Source organism: Hippocampus bargibanti, linkage group LG02 (assembly GCF_051943395.1).
Source record: "Hippocampus bargibanti isolate YZ-2025 linkage group LG02, ASM5194339v1, whole genome shotgun sequence".
Taxonomy (NCBI): domain Eukaryota; kingdom Metazoa; phylum Chordata; class Actinopteri; order Syngnathiformes; family Syngnathidae; genus Hippocampus; species Hippocampus bargibanti.
In genome coordinates this window covers 28,535,375-28,556,492 of record NC_142735.1, presented here as the reverse complement: position 1 = coordinate 28,556,492, position 21,118 = coordinate 28,535,375, and the positions used below count along the sequence as shown (strand labels likewise).

The 21,118-nt window shown below is 44.3% G+C and overlaps 2 protein-coding genes across 3 annotated transcripts; one reads left to right on the top strand and one right to left on the bottom strand.

Moving 5' to 3' along the window:
- Nucleotides 1-1,211: 1,211 nt before the first annotated feature.
- Nucleotides 1,212-10,639, bottom strand: mmp14a (matrix metallopeptidase 14a (membrane-inserted)). The gene is made up of 10 exons (XM_088990764.1): nt 10,305-10,639; nt 5,027-5,175; nt 4,830-4,952; nt 4,450-4,757; nt 4,208-4,369; nt 3,979-4,118; nt 3,753-3,891; nt 3,281-3,431; nt 3,054-3,169; nt 1,212-2,982 (listed from the first exon to the last, which is right to left on the bottom strand). The coding sequence occupies exons 1-10, from the start codon at nt 10,380-10,382 to the stop codon at nt 2,663-2,665; spliced, it is 1,686 nt and encodes a 561-aa protein (XP_088846890.1). The 5' UTR covers nt 10,383-10,639; the 3' UTR covers nt 1,212-2,662.
- A 1,681-nt stretch (nt 10,640-12,320) lies between these two features.
- On the top strand, nt 12,321-21,100 carry lrp10 (low density lipoprotein receptor-related protein 10). Of its 2 annotated transcripts, XM_088990761.1 has the most exons (11): nt 12,328-12,394; nt 13,265-13,294; nt 13,377-13,497; nt 13,579-13,614; nt 13,921-14,065; nt 14,165-14,358; nt 14,632-15,164; nt 17,072-17,517; nt 18,210-18,404; nt 18,490-18,619; nt 19,460-21,100. In XM_088990761.1, the coding sequence occupies exons 3-11, from the start codon at nt 13,458-13,460 to the stop codon at nt 20,051-20,053; spliced, it is 2,313 nt and encodes a 770-aa protein (XP_088846887.1). In that variant the 5' UTR covers nt 12,328-12,394; nt 13,265-13,294; nt 13,377-13,457; the 3' UTR covers nt 20,054-21,100. The 2 variants fall into 2 exon arrangements, with proteins under 2 accessions (XP_088846886.1, XP_088846887.1); XM_088990760.1 differs by lacking the exon at nt 13,265-13,294 and having other exon boundaries at nt 12,321-12,394.
- Nucleotides 21,101-21,118: the final 18 nt, after the last annotated feature.

Genomic DNA, 21,118 nt, shown 5'->3' with positions numbered 1-21,118 from the left:
AGAGTGGTTTATTGTAAATAATTTCATTAAATCATCAAATCAAAAGGTAACTTAGAGCAGCTCGTGTATTTTGTTTTTCTACTTCTTTCTTTCCTTTCTTCCTTTCATAACTTTGCTGCTGTGAAATGTAAATTTCTCCACTGCGATACTAATAAAAGTAAATCCAATCCAACTGATTAAAAAAATAGGAGACGAAAGTGCTTCATGTATTTTTTATCAACCAATTTGAAGACCCAATCAAGTGAGTCATTCCATTCTCAATAATGTTTTGATTCCTGAAGCCCCCGGGTGAGGTAAGTGGTTCTCCAATCCGATTTTTGTTTTCAGCTAGTGCTTCAAAGTGGAGTCAGCAGTATGAGATTTGACTTGTAAGCAATGTTTACCCAAAGGGGTAAACCCGCATAAATGATACTTTTGCTGACCTAGAAGATGATCTATTGCCAGAATGTCCTGAATGGTCTGTGTGAGGCCTCAACTGCTCCCCCCACCACTATCTACCCTCGACTCATTGTCTCCCACCCCTCTTTGCCTTGTTTTGCCTTGGAGGAAATGAGAAGCAGATGTTGGTCATTGTGAGGAAGGGGGGGGGGGGGGGGGGGGGGGGGGTTCCGTGGTCTGTTTGGGTGAGGGGAGATCAGCTGACAAGACGGGAAGTTGATGACGATGAGTCCATATGAGGTTGCAACTTTTCAGGCTGGATTCAATATGGACGAAAATAATTTTATCCCAAAGATCGGTACACAACTCCCAATTATGATTTTGTTGTCTTTGTTTAAAAAAAGAATGAATAAAATGTTTATACACAAATGATTTAGACCTTCAAATGTCACAAGTATGGAGCACCTTTTGACTTTCCTTATGCGATTAAAAAAAACAAATCCGTTTTGGAATGAGACAAGAGCACCGTGAATACTTTCCAGATGCACTGAGACTTATTATTTTGCAAGGTATACAAAAAAAAAGGAAAAAAAAGGGGGGGGGGGCTGCTGCATCATTACTACTTTTTCGCAGATGGTTTCCTGAGTTGGAAAATGTAGTTATTGAGGTGCCACTATGTAGGTCAACTGGACTAAAAAGAATCCAGGTTAGACTGCGAGCAAGCACTTCCTACCAAAGCATGGAGACCAGACGGAGACAGTGTGTCAGCACAAAAAAAATCAGTATTTTCCTAGGCAGGGAGAGAAGAAATTCAGCAATAAAAATCCACAAAACAATCTCATTCAGTTTTATTGATACACTCATTATAAATATAATTATCGTCATGAGAACATTTTTTGTGTTTGGTTTAAGAAACTCTGCACCATGTGTTCATGAGTAGCGTCGATTATCGAGCTAATGTCCGGAAAAATCCTTCAAAGAAAGGATCACCTGATTTTGATTGAATTTCTCTCCATGCCCTGTAAACTGGGATGACTCGCTTGATCATTGTCATGCTGTGCCTCTGTCCAGCAGGACTCTTGACAATGTACAGAAGCAAAAGAGAAAAATGAAAAAAAAAAAAAAAAATAGCCGACACCAATAACTATAACCGTACTACAAAAACACAGACACACACACAAATGCAACAATAATTAAAAACAAAAGAATTGCACCGTATCGTTGGGATCCCTGCCGATCCGCTTTTTTGCCCGTAGCTGTGCAGCTACGAACACAAGAAAATTCGAAAATTCTGTACCACATGGACTATCTATGCAATCTCTGCTTGTGCCACATTTTCATCTGTGTACACAATATGGATAAAAAACGTGCAGGTAGAAAAAAAATATGGGCATTTGGATCCAAAATACGCCTTTTTATACGTTTAGCGACAGGAAATGGATTTCATGCCTCGCAATCAAACAGCAGTTCAGCCGGAGTCGTCCAGTTAACTATACATGGCTCCCAAAAAAAGTTTGGGATTATGGGCTTTCCCATCAAATCTTCTGATGAACATAAAACACGGCAGAACCTTTGTGGGTTAGTTCAGTTTGGCTTTCTTGAAACCTCTCCCAATTATTTCAGTCCTTTTCATCCAATTGGCCCATTCCATAGCAAGCACCCGAATGGCAAACTTCCCATCAAGTGTCCGGTCCCTGAATGAACCCAAACTAAACCAAGGATATTCGGATTTTTGCCTTTCTGTGATTCCTCCCAATTTCTCATTTTGTTCCAACCTGCTCATTACACTTGAAGCTCAGTGGCGACTTCCCTCCTCGAAACCCTGCTTGAAACCTCACCTGTGCGTTCCCAGAGTCAAGTCAAAACAAGTTCTCTTTTAATGGATCTGGAGCATTTTAGGCTGATCCAGGAACAGCAGTCACAAACTCAAAATGCTCAAATTTTGAAGACAAGTGTTTTTAAAAGAGGGTAAACTTGGAATATGAGCAAGGAAACTGGGAAGTCCTTGTCTTTTTTTTTTTTGGGGGGGGGGGGGCAAAGGGGGTATCCCTTCTGGAGTCAAGGTTGTAGTCATTTTCTTAATCTGTGAAAGTACATGTAAATAGTTACCATACAAATACAGGTTTGGGTTTCGATGGCGCAGACTGTGGAAACCACCCAAATACTTGGACATCCGACCATTTTCTCAGTGCTTTTGCCGTTCTGTCTCCCAGTTTTCGTCTTCATCTGGCCCTCCCTCACTGAGGTTTGGCTCCCTTTGTGCTTGTCCATCAGTCAATGGTCCCTAGACCTTGTCCAGAAGTGATCTCTGGCAGTAAAGGAGGCGGCGGGGTGTGCCGTATTTCCGGAAGAACAACAGCGCCCCCAGTGTGGCAACCACCAGAACCAAGAGGAGGAGCGGGATGACCACCGTGACCGGCCCGACGCCGCCCTGCGCCTCGTCCACCTCCAGAATGATCACTTCTTCTTCCCGGCCCTTCTTGGGTTCCTCGCCCTCGCAGCCCATCCAGTCGCTCAGCACAGACTTGGGGTAGCCCGACTCCACCTTCATGTACTGGTTGTTGAATTTCCAGTATTTGTTGGCTTTGTAGAAGTACGTGTACGCTGAGGGGAAAGGCGGTTCGGTCACTCGCTTGCTAAGGAGAAGAACCGCGATCGGACCGTGCCATACTTACAGCCGTCCTCGCTCATGATGGCGGCCTTGATATTGTCCGGTGCGCCGCTCCACATCGTGATTGGCTTCGGGTAACCGCTATCCACTGTGCGGGTCCTCTCGTTGAAACGGTAATACCTGCACGCACCACAGTCGTTTGAGTGAACAGAAAGTCGGAATACGTGTTCAGGAATGAACCATGAAGATATTTCTGCATAGACCGGTTATGAGGGACAATGGGAAACTCACTTTGCGCCTCTGAAGAAGTATGTCTGTCCCGTGGGGGTGTAGAAGAGAACCGCATCCATTTTGTCTTTGGGGAGACCGGTCCCAATTTCTTTCAGGCTCTTTGGGGAATCCTTCTCCATGGTGGACTCGCTGAAGACCCAGTACCTGTCACCTGTTGATTTGTTCGGCTTGTTGTTAGGGTCCAACATGAATTCCAAAGTTGGATAGTATTCATAAGCGGTTCTACACCAAGATTTGGCTTGAACAATACGCGCCTAAGTGACCAAACCACAAAAATAGAGTTCACGTTCAGAAGCCCTAATGGCCACCAATCAAGAACGGACAGTTGGGGAGGGTTTCCGCATGGAGCTTGACTTAAAAATTGAAGACCAACCAAATATTGTGGACCCTTACACTTGGAAGTCAATGTACCAGAGGATAGCAGAGTCGCAAAATACTAATTTCTGACCCACAGCCACAAGCCCAAACTTACCCTTGAAGAAGATGAATTTTCCATCGTCCCGCTCGTACGCAGCATTGATATTGGAAGGCAGTCCCTTCCAGAAATGACCAATGGGCATGGGGTAGCCCGGAAGCACCTTGTTGTTGCGCACGCGCCAAAACCAGTTGTCCTGGAAAGTAGGTCAATTGTCATGGAAAGTAGGTCAATAGTCATCACTTCAATCAGATTTTAAATAACGTTTGAGGGGTGTCAATACCTTAAAGACAAACTTTTCTCCTCTGAGAATGGCGATGGTGTCAAAGTGTCCCTCGCAGATGTCTGGACCTTGTTCTGGTCTCTTGGGATTTGAGGGTTTAGTGGGTCTGGGTGGAGGCGGAGGACCGCCCGTTTTGGTGCCTGCGGGGGAATTGTGTTCAATCGGCGTGAGTCCTATCCATTTGCTACGATCACATTTTCTCCAACCATTTCTTTGGACGGCTTTGTACCGTAGATGGCTTGGATGCCTCTGCGGTCATCATCTGGAAGATTGAAGTTCTCCGTGTCCATCCACTGATAGAAGGGAGCCATGATGGCCAAAGGGTTGTTGGAGTGCTCCAGACCCAGAGCGTGACCCAGTTCGTGGACGGCGACCAGGAACACATCATTCCCTTGGTGAAAAGTAACCCAGTGTGTGGTTTCATTTCTGGGTGAAACAAGTCAAAGAGAAGAACTACCGTCTATGGCTTACCACCCTGGTCCACGTTGCCTGTCGTCCAGGGCTCGGCGAGGTCAAAGTGTGTGTCTCCGCCAATCCCTTGACCGGGGAAGTAGGCGTGAGCCAGGAATCCTCCCTCACCATCGAACGGCGTGCTGTCGCCATGGAAGCCCTCCGAGAAGGAGAGCATGATGTCGGCATAGTTTTCCACCTTGCCCCGGATGCGGCTGTAGGGGATCTCTTTGAACGTGACTGGGATGGCACTCTCCCACACTTTGAAGGCCTTCCGAATGGCCTCGTAGGTAGCACGCTCGCCCACTTTGGGTGTGTAATTCTCAATGCTAAAGGAGGAGTGAGTAATTAATACTTGATCCGCAGACAGACGACCAAGAACTGCGGCGTGTCATCCTGACCTGAAAGTCACCTCGGACTTATCCCACTTCAGTCCCTGCACGGCATATCGCTTCCTCCTCAGGTTGCTTTTGAGCTGTGGCCCGAATTTGTCTGGAACTCCGCACCGTGGACGATTCATCGCTCTGGCGATGGTCAAAGCAAACTTCTCATGTCTTTGAATAGCAAGGACAAAATTTATATTCCTCAAAACACTCACGCTAATGTGTCGGTATCCATTGAGCCGGTGACCGTCAAACCGTAGAACCTCTGCATGGCTGCGATGGCCGTCTCAATGGACTGTGGCGAACGCATGGCCTGCACTCTGATGTCCCCGGGCGGCAGGTAGCCATATTGCTGAAGCCACGCCTTTGAGTAAAAGACAGAAGTGGACAGCAAACCATGAAGTCTATTTAGGGATTTTATCTAAGTGAGCAAAGTATTCCGACTGGAGCCTAGCCGACACCTTGGATTGGATTGCCAACCAATTGCAGGGCGCATATGGACAAGCGATAACTCAAAGAAAGATTACATCCAGGAGCTAACTGGTGTTTTAAGTTGATGGCTGGTGAGGTATGAATGAAACTTGTACAAGGTGCCCCTATTTTTCTTTATCTGAGACGGAGTCCTTTTTACACACCCGCTTAGATTTCCGGGCAAGATTGAAGAGGAATTTGGACAAGGTCTCCATTGTGCGGATCTGCAGGGGGGTGCCCGGGTTTTCATGCGTCAGCGTACAGTTAGCTTCCCATGCTTGTTCGGACCTGCGCGGCACACTCGGACGGTGCAACAGTCTCATTTCATGCCCGGGTGCTGAGCGTTGAGAGTGGAACTCGTGCCAAGTCCAAACATGATCCTCTTGAGAAAAACTTTGGTCGGCAAGAACTCATACGACTGTCTGCAGTCCTGCAGCCAAAGACAACTCCCAACGTCGGAAAAGTAATGGAGGCCATCCTCTCACTGTAAGTGACTTAAGCAGATCCTCTGCTTATTCTTAGAGAGGCACACCCTTTTTCCACTACCGGTGCTCTTTTTAGATGAGGATCTCAGGGACATTTTACCATAACCCTATGAAGGCAATCTGATGCACAACCTTAAGTAATGTAGTAGCCGCTGTCCCTGAAAGGGTTATACTTCAGCACAGGAGTTGAATCAGAACTTTGACTTTAACCACGGTCTGGATTTTTTTTAACACAATCTCCAACCCTCTCTCTTCTCACGCTGGTTTTCTCCAAGTTTCCAGCAGCATGTGACTTGGGAGAGGGAGGAATGGAGTGAAGGGGGACACACATGGCTACCTGTTGGTGATGTGGCAGCGCGGTGGCTAGGGAACAAGGGTCACTTATGTCCACACACAGTGGCAACTTCTTTCCTCATAATCAGTGACGTCACCCCAACCCCTACCTCCAGATCAGACCTCTAAGTATATTGATCATCACAGCCTGAAATGAGTTTTATTTGGCAAATGGTTCAGTTTTGGGAGTCTTTGTATTTGTCTCTGCATTGTCTATCAAAATATTGATTCATGTGAAATTGGTCATGGCACAAAAATAATAATAATAAGGGGGATTTTGGATTACTTAAACATATTATTGGAGTCATCCTCATCGCTTCCTGACTGCTGGAACTGTTTCCTTATTTCAAGAAGAAAAAAAAGAAAAATGAGCCCAATGGAGCAGGCTCCATCAAAGCTTCTATTTATCGAGGCTTGAACATGGCTGCTATTGTTGGCCGCGTGTGGCCGGCGGGGTGGCCGCTGCTGCTCTTGGTAAACACACACTTGAGAGTGTGCAGTGTGTCTCCCGACGCAAATTTGCACTAAAACAAGAGTCGTGTCATGGCAAGCGGTGGGAGAATCTTTTGGAGAACTGCTTCGGGGAGCTTCTCAAGCATCTTTTTCGGCATGGCCTTCTCCTACACTCAATCGTACATACACCAGGATGTTCTGTGACCGCACTTGGAGGACAATTTTGCACCCCAATAGAACGACAACACATTATGACTCTTTTTTTTTTTCACAAAACCGCATTTTTTTGTAATCCGTTACGACATTACTGTTCACTAGTAAGTAGAATTTCAAGAATCTCTGAGTTATCATGTTTGGAAAGGCTTTTTATTTGACGTAGTGGCCACTTTTGAGAACAACAATTGGTCCCATACTGTCTTTTTTTCCACAACATTGCATTTTTGTACTCTTTCATGATATTACTGTTCATTTGTAAGTATAATTTAAAGAACATCCGAGTTAAGATCATGTACAGTATGTATGGAAAGGCTTTTATTTCGAAGGTAGTGGCCACTAGTGGCCAGTAGGAGAACAAGAGCTCCCTTACTGTCTTAATTTTTTTCCACAACAGGTTTTTTTTTACTCCTACATGACATTACTCTTCACTAGTAAGTAAAATTCCAAGAATATCCAAATTATCATAGTGTCTTGCTAGAATGGACGTGCTAGCGAGACACTAAATGTTAACTCAATGGTGGTCGGCTCTTCCCCAAAATAATTTGGAGGTGTTATGGTCACGGGTGTGCGGCCATCGTGATTTTAAAAGAATACGGTGACGGGATACCACCCGGAAGTTCCTGAGGGCCACGCTGCTTTTACTCACTCGTAATACCAAAGCGTAGTCGGGTATCAACTAATGCACAGAGTTAATTCACAAGTAACACGCATGGACCGCATGGTTCTACTACCGTGCAGCAGAATTAATAATAACAATCATAATACATTTTATTTTTAAGCGCCTTTCAAAACTCTCAAGGTCACTTTACAGTTACGGGATAATTTTTTTTCTGTTGGTGAGCAGCGGTAGCGACACGCGCCAGCGTTCACTCAAGCCGGAAGTAACTCAAATAGAACAGTAAGACAAATAGATAGAAAGCGAGCTAGCAAACCAATAGATAGAATTGTCAGAGAGTAGTGGAAGACAGTCATAAGAATGACTCTACCTTATTCTTCAGCGAGTGTGCTAAATAGTTTTACCCTGTGAAGTCAAAAAGCGCGTTTTTGTGGCTTTCCATAAACCCGCTACGACCTTGCCATGTGACTCCTCGCATTGGAATTGGATCATTGGAATTCTCCGAGGTCTTTTAGTGAATGAGGGGTTAAGGAGAAAACCACGGTGTCGACTTACATCAGGCGAGGTCAAGATATTCGACTCGGAGGCGGTAGAAATGTAGACGGGACAGGCAAGGGAGTTTGCAAATATCGCTGAATTTCACTTTAGGACTAAGTCAGTTGTTCCTTTGTCTGTGCCAGCGGAGGGAAAAAAGATGCAATCACGTGGCCACATTAGTTGAATTTCTTTCGCAGGGCGACCCAGTTTCACACCGGCGCTGCGGTTCGTGGGCCAACTCGAACGACGTCGAAAACAAACCTCGGTGGTCGCTTAGGGTTGGGTTGTTTTGAGTTTTTGGTTTGTCCTTGACGATTCATCCGTTCGCCGTCTTTGATGCTCACATTGGGTCAAATGAAGGCAATTGAAGCCATATGGCGCTGAAGCGCTGGCATCATCACTTTCCGGACGCCTTTTGTTTTCACTGCTACCCACTTTTTTCCGCTCACAGGCTCCAACGAAAGACTTTTAGTCGGCAAAAAGCACCGGTGAGATGTCACCGAGAGTAAATACTCTTACCGCATTATTATTTATTTATTTTTGACTCCTCTTTATGTCTTTGCTACTTACTTAGTCCAAGCACACTCATAAATGGTTATTTTTTCCAACCCCTGAAACAACACACAGATTTAAAAAAAACCGAAGTGGTGAGTTTCTTCTTAGTTGAACGGAAGCCGCTACCATTAGCCGAGTGGCGGCGCCATGGATGCAGACGTCCCCGCCAATCAAATTATATCTCGCTGGATTGCACATGGTACTATTCGGGGTACGTTTTGAAATGGAACTGTTTCAAAATGATCCGTTGCCATCTTTTCAATGAAAATTGATTTTTCAATTCAAATTGGTGTGGGTTATGCGCTGAAAGCTGATCTGAAGCAGGTTACCATATGTGGAAGTGTGCATCATCGTTTCTCTGAATTTTGCGCAACGACAGATTGTTTTCAGTTCATCATGCTCCTGTGGTTTCGCCATGTGTCCTTGCCCACTCCGTGACGTCACGGTCCCCTTTTATTTATTTTTTTTTGGGGGGGGGGGGGGAAATCACATGCTTTCACATGCAGGTGATGCAACATTACAGCCTATCTATATTCTGTTCAGGGCTATGGACGGCCATGGTTTGGTCGCCACGTCTTTGCCGTCTGTGGTCAAGTGACTAAGGAGATCCTTCCCTCCCGCATCCTGCACAGTCAAGTCGCAAAAAGTGTGATTCACTTCCCGTTTTGTTTGCTCGAGTGCATCAAACTACCGTCAAATTGATGCTTATGGTGGTGAACAATATTTGAACTTGGCAGGGAGGCGCCGGGGTTCCATAGAAATGGAAAAGGATTCTCAAAATATGAATCAAGAATGATGTAGCCATGATTAGACTGAGTGAAGCTGGACTTTCAGCCGTTTAAGTGTGTTTAAACATGGTGCGGGGGGAGGGGTGAAACTCTTATGAAAATACTCTTATGAAAATATTAGATTGTGCGTCTGTATTGCTTCATTCACTGTTGTAACGCGTACTCGACTGTCTTAATTTTCTTTTGACGCCATCTGTCTGTGACTGGGACGTTGAACTGAATCAAAATGAGCTGAGTCAATTGAGCCGTTTTATTTCAGATCGTTTTTCGTGGCGTGCCAAAAAGTCATTTGAGGAGATTTGCATCTGCGACGTCACCATCTACACTGTGAGGACCGGAGTTTGACACCCCTGGCTTCGACTCTACAGTCGAAGCCTAAGCCAAGTGTGGTGTCAAACTCATTATTTTGCCAAAATCACAGTTACGATTTCCTCTCGTGGGCCGTTATGAATTTAGGGAAGCCATTAGAATGTTTCATCTCCTCCATATATTATATACATATAGAGCGCAGTACAACAAATTGATGAATGGCTAGTTCTCAAAATTGAGGTAAAAAATAATAACTAATATTGCATAAATGGGACAATCTGAAATTTTGGTTCAGACTGCCATGCTTTATTGAGTTTGATTTGCTTTCGGCGGCCGAATAAAATGATGTGGCGATTCAGATTTGGCCCCTGGGCCTTGACTTTGACACCTGTGGTCTGAACAGACCCAGATGAGAGAAAAATCAGTTAATATAACCCCCCTCTGTTTTTGTGTGTCTCTGAACAAAGCAAAACCACCTCGGACAAACATGGCTGTCACCATGGGCAAGATCGCGAAATGACGAAGCTGCGCGTTGATGACAAGGCTTCGATCATTTTTCCATCCAACGGAGCATCAGTTGCAGAACTGCATGGCTCTTGTGTATGGAAAATCCCAGTTGGTTAAGGGTCTGGGGGGTGGTCTAGGAAGGTTATTAATTTAAAAAAGCTCATTTTAAAAGCTCGCAGCGGTGTCAAAAAGCGGAAATCATACATATGCGACCGTGACTTACCTCCGCTCTCAACACATCTGCAGTGACCGAAAAGCAGCGGATGGCGGAGGCCAGGGCGACAACCACGAGCGGCAACATTTTCTTCTTTCTCCCCCACCGCCGTCGTCGGATGATCAACTTGCACAGATTTCCCCGCTCCCCAATCTTCTTTGGTCAGTCCAAGAGAAAAGTTACTCACGCGACTCTGGAAGTGAACGACGCAGTCAAGTCTAGAGTGAGAAGCTCGAGACAAAGAGATGAACTCATCCCATCTGTTGTATCAAAACTTCTCCCCCGCCTACCCCCTCCCGCCACTTTCCTGGGATTGTTTTACAGCGTGTGGCTACGTGGTCGGAGCAATTTGGGTCCTCCTCCAGATGTGCTTGAATATTTCTTTTAACTCCCTCTCTCCCTGCCTGCTCCGGGACGAGGATAGGTCGAGACGCATAAACGCCGCCTTGGGGGCTGACTCGTACGTCAGCTCCACAATGGCAAAGTTTCACCCACACTCTAGTTGCTCCCAAAATATACAAATATAATATACATAGGAATCATTTTACTAATACAGGGTATTGGGTCAATGTGTTTTGATTTGGTGGTTGAGCAAAGGTTGTGCTTCTTATTCTGCGATTAAATCCTTCATTTAGTCGTTGTGTTAAGTCAGGGGTGTCAAAGTCATTTTTTTCCGCGGGCCACATTGTAGTTATGGTTTCCTCTTGAGGGCCGTTTTGAATTTGGGGAACCCATTAGAATGTTTAAATCCCTTCAAATATTACATATAGAACACACAGCAAATTAATGAATAACTCGTTTTCAAATCTGAAGTCAAGAATAATGACTTTTATTGTGGTTGACATCCAAAAATATGAAATTTTGGCTCAGATTTTAGCAATCATCATGGAATTTAACAAGTTTGATTAGCTTTCGCGGGCCGAAAAAAATGATGTGGCGTGTCGGATTTGGCCCGCGGGCCTTGACTTTGACACCTGTGTGTTAAGTGCATACTGTCTCTCAATGAGAAGGTTTCTTCAGCCGTCATCTGTACTTTTTTGAAGGTGTCTGACGTTTCGCCTCCTTTCCAAGAGGCTTCGTCAGCGAACTAAAGTCTGACTGGTCGTATCGGCCCTATTTATATATCCCTAATGTCCAGACATGGCGGCGCCGGACACGGCTATGATAGGTCCCTACTCTCGGGTTGGGGGAGGCAGAGGACCACTCCCTGTGGCCCCACTCATTGTTCCTCCATTCCTGACTAACGACTGGCCTATTTGCCCCACTCCCACCGGTATCACCTCATCAGCATTAAGAATGTCAAAAAAGTACAGATGACGGCTGAATAAACCTTCTCATCAATGGACCACTCCTGTACAACTGAGAGTTTACACAGACGTGCATACTGTCTCGTTATCTAATGTGGAACGTATTCTTTTAATACAGACAGTGGCGTGGAAGGCGGAATTCCACGCCGAAACATGTCAGGTAATTAACAACCAATATCGCCACTGTCTGTAATAAAATAATCCGTTCCAAATTAAATCCTTCATTTGATTCAAGAATATGATCGTGGACAAGAACCATGAAGGTGAGACTGTGGCGTCACACATGCGGTACCAAAATGTACCGGGAGACAGTTAAGGAATGCCAGAAGAGGAGCAATGTGCCCTCCCACCTGACAAGCACCAATTAAGAGGCAAGCAGCGGCATTCTGGACCAACTGGAGACAAGTATTATTATTATTATTATTATTATTATTATTATTATTATTATTATTATTATTATTATTATTATTTGTAATAGTAATACGTTTTATTTATAAGCGCCTTTCAAAGCTGTCAAGGATACTTTACAATTGCAAGACAAGCACAATAAAACCACAAAGCACAATAAAACCACAACAATCTTCTCATGAGGCAGAACATTCTCTTAAGACCACAAATTGAAATCGAGAAACAGTGCTATCTATCGATATAAAAGGAAACTGCTTACACTTGAGGAAACACGTGCTTACCCTTGAGGAAACACGTGACACCATAATCCCTCCCCTTTACGTCATTGTGCTAAAAAAATAAGGAAGTTGTCCTGAACTTAATCAACAAGAACCGAAAGACGAGGTAACGTCCGACGCACTTTTGATTATTTAATTCCATTTTGACGACTCTTTCGACGGTTCACATTCATGTGCGAAAGTGCTCGGCGTCAACCGTTGGTCAAAATCCGCCCAGGAAGGAAGCGCGACGTTAGCATGTAGCTCGACCAGATGCTAATGGCCAGTAAAGCTCTTCTTGTCTTTCGATCAAAACGAATTTGGTTGACATCGATTCGGGTACACGTGTCGAGCAATGTGAGATTTTTTAATGTGTCGTATGCGAGACTTTGCTCGCTTAAAAAAACTTGTGGCGTCCTCAAATGCACAATCCGATGAATATTTCCTTCTCCAAAAATGTACAGGAAACAATGTTTCGAAGTAGCACAGTTCGTAAACGTGCTAAACTTTTTTTCTTCCTAACATTGTACATTGACGTGACAACAACCTTGGTTGTGATTCTCTCCCCACCAAGACCAATGTAATTAATTGTAAAGGAAAAACTGGATTGACGTAAAACGCGGAGTTGTCAACATGTCAAGAATTCAATAAATTCCAAAAGGCTTCAAATAGCGAGAAAAAATCTCGCCAACTTTCTCCGTTGTTGCATGAAAATGGCTAATACAGTCCAGCTTTATTTTTAAAGCGCCTCTATAATAGTTGCGGAGGCGGGGGTGACACAAAGCTTTAAAATCGAAAATGAGGCGACAGAGGACATTCCAGTGTATGTCGGATTCTTTTACAATGTTTTACATTTTATTTTATTATTTCTAACTAGCAAGAGTTTTTTTCCGGAAAGGAATTAAAAACAAACGTGACTGGATTACATCTTTTACGCAAAAATGGCGGAAAGGAATGTTGTCAAATACTGTACTTTCAATTTATGTTTCTGGCATAGATTGGTCATACTACTTTCTGGAATAATGAGGTGACGTTGGATAATTTGTTTTAAACTAGTACTGTATTTTATAGCCTGCCATTTTACAAAATGTTTGTTTTTGACTCTACAGGTGACATCTTCCAGAGCCAAACCTCCCGAAAATGCACCTTTTCTGATTTTTAAAAACAAATCCTTGTACATTATCACCATAATGGCGTACATGCGCAGGCTCCTGCTTTTTTGCTTTGCTGGTGGGTAGATGGAAATGAATGAAACATATTTTACAGTGTTCAATTTGAGTGTGCCAACCTCATGTTTCTGCCTGTCCACAGCATGCAGCAGCTGGACACACCTGGCACTTTGTTTTGGTAAGGGCTTGTCGTTCAATGTCAAATTCTGTTTCTTTTTTTTAAACTGTGAAAATAAATTGTAGCCAAGGGTTGGGTATCTCAAATCAGACCCCTTCTCACTCAAAAAATGTGAAAGAAAATATTGCTCCCCCCCCCCCACATATTTTGGTCCTAAAAAAATATTACAAGTTCTTATTCAAATTTAAATGGGGGTTACGGTCACATTTCCGTTGACATGAACTTTTCCCATATGAAATTACCTGGTTACATTTTTCAATGTCAGTTTTTGTAGTAGAATCTCATTTTTCCCCTCCCCTTCGCCAGACCATTGTGGATATTCCCCTCAAGTGTTGGACAGCGACGTGGGAGAGATCAGGAGTTCTGCTTACCATACTTATTCCTACCATTTCGGGCCCACGTATGACTGCTGGACCATTAAGGGTTCAATGGGGGAACCTGTCATCCTCAGGTGAAATACGCTAGTCACAAAAAAGGAATCATTGTAAAAAAAATAGATCATTTGTATATTTTTGTAATTGTTATTTTTCCTACCTCTTACTTCTTCTAGCTTCACCCAGTTTTCAGTTCGGTGCCGGAAGGAGTGGCTGGCCATCAAATCATCTGCCGGAGGCACGCCACTTGTTCTGTGCGGTTCCAAATTGCCCCCACCTGTCGAATTCCCTGGTGGAAACATCACAGTGGTGCACCATTTCCTGCCACACATTTATCCCGTTTCATCATTTCGCTTGGATTACGTCAGAGGTGCGTTTGTTCAATTGTGGAGAGGCTTCAATGGCATGGGTTGCAACATGTATGGTGATTAAAAAAAAGTGACATTTCAATGCAACGTTCATGTGGGGAGTTATTTTTTAAATTGAAGTATTCAATCCAGTGAATTTAAATGACAGGTGCCATAATCAAACATTTTTATTAATATTTTTGTCATGACAAGAGATCCAAAATACTCCAAAATATTTCCAGTTTTTGGTCAACTTGCACCTGCTTCCACTCAATAGTTTTGTGTGATCCTGGCAGATCCATTCTCGGGTGAATGCCCCGTGACGTCGTTTGAATGCCCGGGAGGCCGCTGCCTGCCGCTGTCGTGGCGTTGCAACGGACAAGTGGAATGTCTCGGCCAAGGCGATGGCACAGATGAGGAGGGCTGCGGCGCCGAGGAGACCTCGCCCGGAATGCCACGGGACAGCGAAGCGACAGAGAAGAACGGCGCCAGGGATTCTGAGAATCTGAGTCCCGCGGTGCAGAGCCACCAGGGCGACAGGACGGATGAGCTGTTGGCCCTTCTGAAGGAGAGGCAGGAGACGGAGCACCTCAGGGAGACCGCGGCGACGCCCGCCCCCTTCCGCTGGCCATGCGGAGGACTTGTCCGCACCTTCTATGGGACTTTCTCTCCCCCGTCTCTTCAGGGCCCCCCGTTACTCTGCGTTTGGACTGTGGACCCGGACGACTCCCGACCCTTGAGACTGGACCTTCAGCAGCTGGTGCTTGGGCCCGGCGACACGCTGACGGTGCACAACGGGGCGGAAGGCAAAGGAGACGTCATCAAAATTGTGAGTGCTCGTCACGCGCACCCACACAAAGCACCTTGGGGAGCCGTTTCTCATTTGGGCCACGTGCGGTTGGGCCAAGTCGTTTGGAGGCGAGGGGCGAAAAGTGAAACACCCAAAATAAATTAATTAATGAAAAAAAATAGGATGACAGATTTGTAATTAGTTCACACATTGGTAGTCGTATGCGTACCTCTAGATCAAGGGTGTCAGTCATTTTTTGCCGCGGGCCACATTGTAGTTACGGTTTTCTCTCCAGGGGGCAGCTAAGAATTTCTGGAAGCCATTAAAAACTTTAATACCCTCCACTTATTACATCTGGAGCCACTTATTACATTTAGAGCGCACAACAAATTTAAAGGACAACCGGACCCATTTTTTTGTTTCCTAACTGACATCAGAAAAACATTTTATAGCATCTAAAATACCCAAAACACGCAGGCTGATATTTTTAGTCAAATGAAAAACACCAATTAAAATGATTTAGAGTGTCCCAAAACTGCCACAAAATGAACTTGGAACTGGGCAGATTCAGAAAGTCCCACCCCCTTGTTCGTGACGTCACTATGGACCACGCACTGCCTTGCTCCAGAATCAAAACAATGGCATCAGAGAGTTCAGATTTGGAAAAGATGCTTTCTTGTGACTCATCCAGTTATGAATATGATTCAAATAGTTCTGAAGAGGAAAGCATAAATGTTTGCAATCGATTAAAGCAGTCTGTATCAATTCGAGCCGTCTGCAAATGATGAAACCGGTGAAGATCAGTGGTAGCGCCCAGAAGATGCACAAGATGGCGCACAAGCTGCGTTTCGTCCAGTATATGAAATGGGCTGATTTGTCCGCTGGGAATTTGTGTAAAATTACACCTTCTTTATGCGTGTTACCGCAATTGGCTGCCACACGATTCACCATCGCCTTATTTATGTAGTTTTCCTTATAATTTCGCGATCAACATTGTTTTCAGACCAAACAAAGTACCCAAAATGCAATGTGTGTCGCTTTCTCGGTCAGGGGCGTTCCAAACGTGACGTCACGTGGGGATCGTCATCAACTCGAAAACAAGACTTCCTGAATATTCAGCGCGTGTCTTAAAACGTAAAATATAACTATATGCGATGGAATCTTTGTAAAATGCCCTCAGTCGAAATTATTTGAAGTGTTTTTACAAATTATGGACGCAACTTGTCCGGAGGTTTACGTTGTCCTTGAAGAATAACTCGTTTTCAGATTTGATGTCAAGAATGTCTGTTAATGATGGTCTACATCTGACAATTTGAAATTTTGGATGGGACTTTAGCAAGCATCATGGAATTTCGCTAGTTTTACTTGCTTTTGCAGGCCGAATAAAATAACATGGCCGGCCAGATTTGGCCCCCGGGCCTTGACTTTGACACCTGTGCTATAGATAGATAGAATTGTTTTTAATTAACATTTACATTTTATCTACAAAGTTTGAATTTTAAACCATGTATGTGAACCTTGTAGATTGTTTTAATAATATAATCTTGCCAAAAAATGTGCTAATGGGATTATTTTTTTTCTTAAAGTTGCTCTCATTGCTGCCAACCATATTTTCCCCCCAGTCGCTAAAACAGAACAGATTTGTTTCTTAATTATTTCTGAATTATTTAATAATATATATATATTTTTTTAATAATTTGAAATCGGTGTAATTCATTGACTTGAATATCTGAATATTTTTATCCTGACGATAGTTCACGCATCGAATTTCCGACTTTTCATAATTAAAAATTCTATTAATTTCACTTACAGCTGTTGTGAAAGCGGCTATAAATCAGGATGTAGTGTATTGTCATGAACACACACACGCAGATGAATGAATGAATTAGTTACTGAATTAATTCGTTGCTGAATTAATTTGTCCACCCGCTTTGACGCAACAACAGATCACCAGCGCCTCCAATTACAAATCGGTCCAAGTGGAGTCCCGCACCGGCCTGCTGTCGCTAACGTACCGGACGCTCGCCGGCTCGGAGGGCAGCGGCTTCAACGCCACCTTCCGCGTGGGCTCCTACTGCCCCCCCTGGGAGGGCCGTTGCGGCGGCGCCTTGGGGGGCTGCTACACACAGGAGCAACGCTGCGACGGTAACTGGGATTGCCCCGAGACCGGGAAGGACGAGGAGGGCTGCCGGGGATGCGGCCGCGACCAGTTTGCCTGTGGGGTCCCCGGCCAGCGGGGAGCAGCGGCGGTGGTGGCGGGTCGCTTCGCCGGGCGCCCCCTCTGTTATGCCATCAGCGAGCGGTGCAATTACCAGCTGTATTGCGGCGACGGTAGCGATGAGAGGGACTGCGCCGTGTGTCAGCCCGGAACCTTCCACTGCGACAGTGACAGGTCAGCTCTGGGAAAAAAATGGTCATTCGAAAAATTTGACTGGGTTATACTTCACTAGAAGAACATGTTAGCAGTGAGGCTAGTTGATTAATTCGAATTAATGGATTAATTGACCACTGCGTTGGGCTTTATTTGATTTGATTGGATTGGGTTAGCCTTTACTAGTCTCGCAGTGTAGAAATGTACATTTCACAGCAGCAAAGTGATGAAAGTAAGAGGAAAGGAAAGGAAGAAGTAGAAAAACAAAATAAATACAGGACCTGCTGTAAAGGCAGCCACTCTTGCGGCGCTATCTTGAAGTCAAAACAACCACAAAAATAAATAAATAACAAATAATGTGACACAAGACAGACACAGACATTCATTCAATCCTAAGCACTTTCTGCACCCTCTGTTGTATAAAGCAGTCCTAGATGAAACAGGACAGGATCAAAGAGTCCTTTTCATCAGTGGATCAGGGACGTTGTTAAATGTGCTAAAAGCTAAATGTTGAAAGCAAACACGAATCTCTCGCATTCATTGACGAAAAGAGATTGTGTCACATTTCCTGTGCCACGTTAATCCGCTTCAATTCCAAGCCGCGACATTTCCACATACCACATTAACGCTCCTTTATATTATATTATAGCAACTTGAATAAGTTCTCTGACGACTGCAGCGACTGACGACGTTCCGCTCTGGCCTTGTCCCAGGTGCGTGTTTGAAAGCTGGCGCTGCGACGGTCAGGCGGACTGCAAGGACGGCACGGACGAACTCAACTGCACCATCATCCTGCCCCGTAAGGTCATCACGGCGGCCACGGTTGGCAGCCTCGTATGCGGGCTGCTGCTGGTCATCGCCATGGGCTGCACTTGTAAGCTATACTCGCTCCGGACCAGGGAGTACAGGTAAATGCCAAAATACCCCAGAACCGCTTTTTAAAAGTCGTGGTGGAAGCTTGAGAATGCTTGATAACGCGCGCTGTTCCCGCAGTATGTTTGCGCCGATCAGCCGACATGAAGCGCAGCTGATTCAGCAGCAAGCCCCGCCCTCTTACGGTCAGCTGATCGCGCAAGGCATTATCCCCCCGGTGGAGGACTTCCCCACCGAAAACCCCAATGAGGTGAGAGATCCTTTTGGGCCAGCTCAGAAAGTCAAACTCACCTCCTCGGTTACTCGCAACCCCGTTTGTTGTCATTTGGAATTTTTAGACCTTCCTTCTTGTGTACGGTTGTACTGTAATGCCAAAAAGACATTTAAAATAAACTCTGAAAGCTCAACACTGTAATAATAAAACAAATCCACAGACATGTTATAATCATAAAAATAATAATACATTTCATTTATAAGCACCTTTCAAAACTCTCAAGGACACTTTACAGTCACAGGATGAGAACATAAAAGTTTTCTGCGGGTGAGCAGCAGCAGCCATTTCGTGATGCATTTTATCCAGAGTGAATGAGTGAATGAACGATGAAAAAAATCAACAGAAATGTTAGTAATTTAGTGATTCATTTTATGGAATGAATGAATGGATGAATAAATGAATGAATAATGAAAAATTGAGACCTTTAGTCCTTTAGTCATTTAGTGATTAATTTTATCAAAAAAAAAATCAATGAATGAATGATGAAAAAAATCGACAGACATTTTAGTCATTGAGGGATTCCTTTTATCGAATAAATGAACGAGCGAATGAATCGCTGATGAAAAATCGACAGGACATTTTAGTGATTCATTTTATCAAAACAATGAATAAATGATGACAAAAATTGACAGACATTTTAGTCATTTTAGTGATTCATTTTACCAAATGAATGAAATTTTTCAAAACCCCCATTGAATGTTTGTATTTTTTCAATGTGAATTTTTGTGGACTGTCATAACCTCGATTGCAACAAGACTGTCTTAACTCCATGAAAAACAAAGTGACTGACGCGCCTCCGTTTTTCCCCCGCCTCAGACTTCGTCCTTGTCTCTGAGGCGGATTCTGCAGCTCCTTCGCCAGGACGCCGTCACGTCCCCGCACCGGAGACGCCGTCCCCGCATCGTCCGCCGCCTGGTCCGCCGCATGAGGCGGTGGGGCCTGATCCCCAGGCAGTCCTCCAGGCCCTCCCAGGCACCCGGCGGCGTGCAGCCGCCGCCCGAAACCGCCCCGGCGAATCAGGAGTCCGGTCGCCCCGGCTCCTCGTCTTCGTCGGACGGCGCCGACCGTCCTGTGCCTCAGAAATTGAGCCTGTCGACTCGGGCTCCATCGCCGTCCCGCACTTCCCCGCCGCCGCCTCCGTACTCACCGCCGGCGCCCCCCGCTGAGGCGCCCCAAACGCCTCCGGTGGCCATCCCGCCTAGCAGCCCCTCACTTGCGTCCATCTTCAACACGCTGGGCCTCAACCTGTCCTTGTTCAGAGCGTTGCCTTCGCCCTCGTCTGGCAATTCCATGCCCCTCTCGGCCTCACCCTCGTACTCGTCCTCGTCGTCGTGCTCTGACGATGACGTGCTGCTCATCCCGCTTTGCGAAGACACCGCCTCGGAGGACGATGTGCCCATGCTCACTTGAATCACCCACCCCTCACCCGCTCCACCTTTGACTCGTGCCTTCCTTTCCTTCTGTCCTTTCAGTCTTTTACCATTTCGAAAAGCAACTTGAGAGAGTTTTAGACCTGTGATTCCTAAACTTTAGCCAGCCTTGACATATTTTTACAAATGTCAATTTTATTTGTATTTACATTACAATTTTAACGAAATCACATAGCTCCCCAATTGGACAAACAAAATCCTGCACCTTTTTCAGGGATAATAACACTTCCCCTGGAACATTGTTCAATTGCTGATATGGATCCCCGGCTAAACCTGAGAAAAAATATTATTCATATGTTTGATCAGTTCCTGTTTTTATGCCAGGTTGATATTTCAAATGAGAATCTGCCCTTCACTTACTTTACATGTCATTTGATTTTCAAAGAGTTAAATAAATACATAGATAAATAGTAAATAAATGATAAATAAATAGCAAATACATGGTAATTAAATAAATAAATTGATGGATGAATACATTATGTGGACACATAATAAATACAAAGCAAATGAATAAATAAATAAATAAATAGATAGATAGATAGCTACCTTGCTCTATTAGAGTTATTATTCATAAATTTGATCGGTTCCTGTTTTTATGCCAGGTTGATATTGCAAGTGAGAATCTGCCCTTCACTTACTTGACATGTCATTTGATTTTCAAAGAGTTACATAAATACATAGATAAATAGTAAATAAATGATAAGTAATTGGTAATTAAATAAATACATTGATGGAAGATTGGATTATGTGGACATATAATAAATAGATACAACGCAAATAAACAAATGAATGAATGAATAAATAAATAAATAGCTATCAGTCATGTATTAGCTAGCTAGCTAACTACTTCCGGGTTGAGTGAACGCTGGCGCGCATGGCTGCCGCTACTCACCCACAGAAAAACTGATAAGACTGAGAAAACTAAAGTGACCTTGAGAGTTTTGAAAGGCGCTGATAAATGTATTATTATTATTATTATTATTATTATTATTATAAATAAAACTAATATATATATATATATATATATATATATATATATATATAT

Excerpts from the sequence above, each read along its gene's own strand:
- mmp14a (XM_088990764.1), bottom strand. The coding sequence starts at position 10,382 with ATGTTGCCGCTCGTGGTTGTCGCCCTGGCCTCCGCCATCCGCTGCTTT. Across the intron at positions 4,758-4,829 it reads AAGTCCGAGGTGACTTTCAG|CATTGAGAATTACACACCCA; the intron begins GTCAGGATGACA and ends CTCCTCCTTTAG. Across the intron at positions 3,170-3,280 it reads TACTTCTTCAGAGGCGCAAA|GTATTACCGTTTCAACGAGA; the intron begins GTGAGTTTCCCA and ends TGGTGCGTGCAG.
- lrp10 (XM_088990760.1), top strand. The coding sequence starts at position 13,458 with ATGGCGTACATGCGCAGGCTCCTGCTTTTTTGCTTTGCTG. Across the intron at positions 15,165-17,071 it reads AAGGAGACGTCATCAAAATT|ATCACCAGCGCCTCCAATTA; the intron begins GTGAGTGCTCGT and ends ACGCAACAACAG. Across the intron at positions 18,620-19,459 it reads CCACCGAAAACCCCAATGAG|ACTTCGTCCTTGTCTCTGAG; the intron begins GTGAGAGATCCT and ends CCCCCGCCTCAG.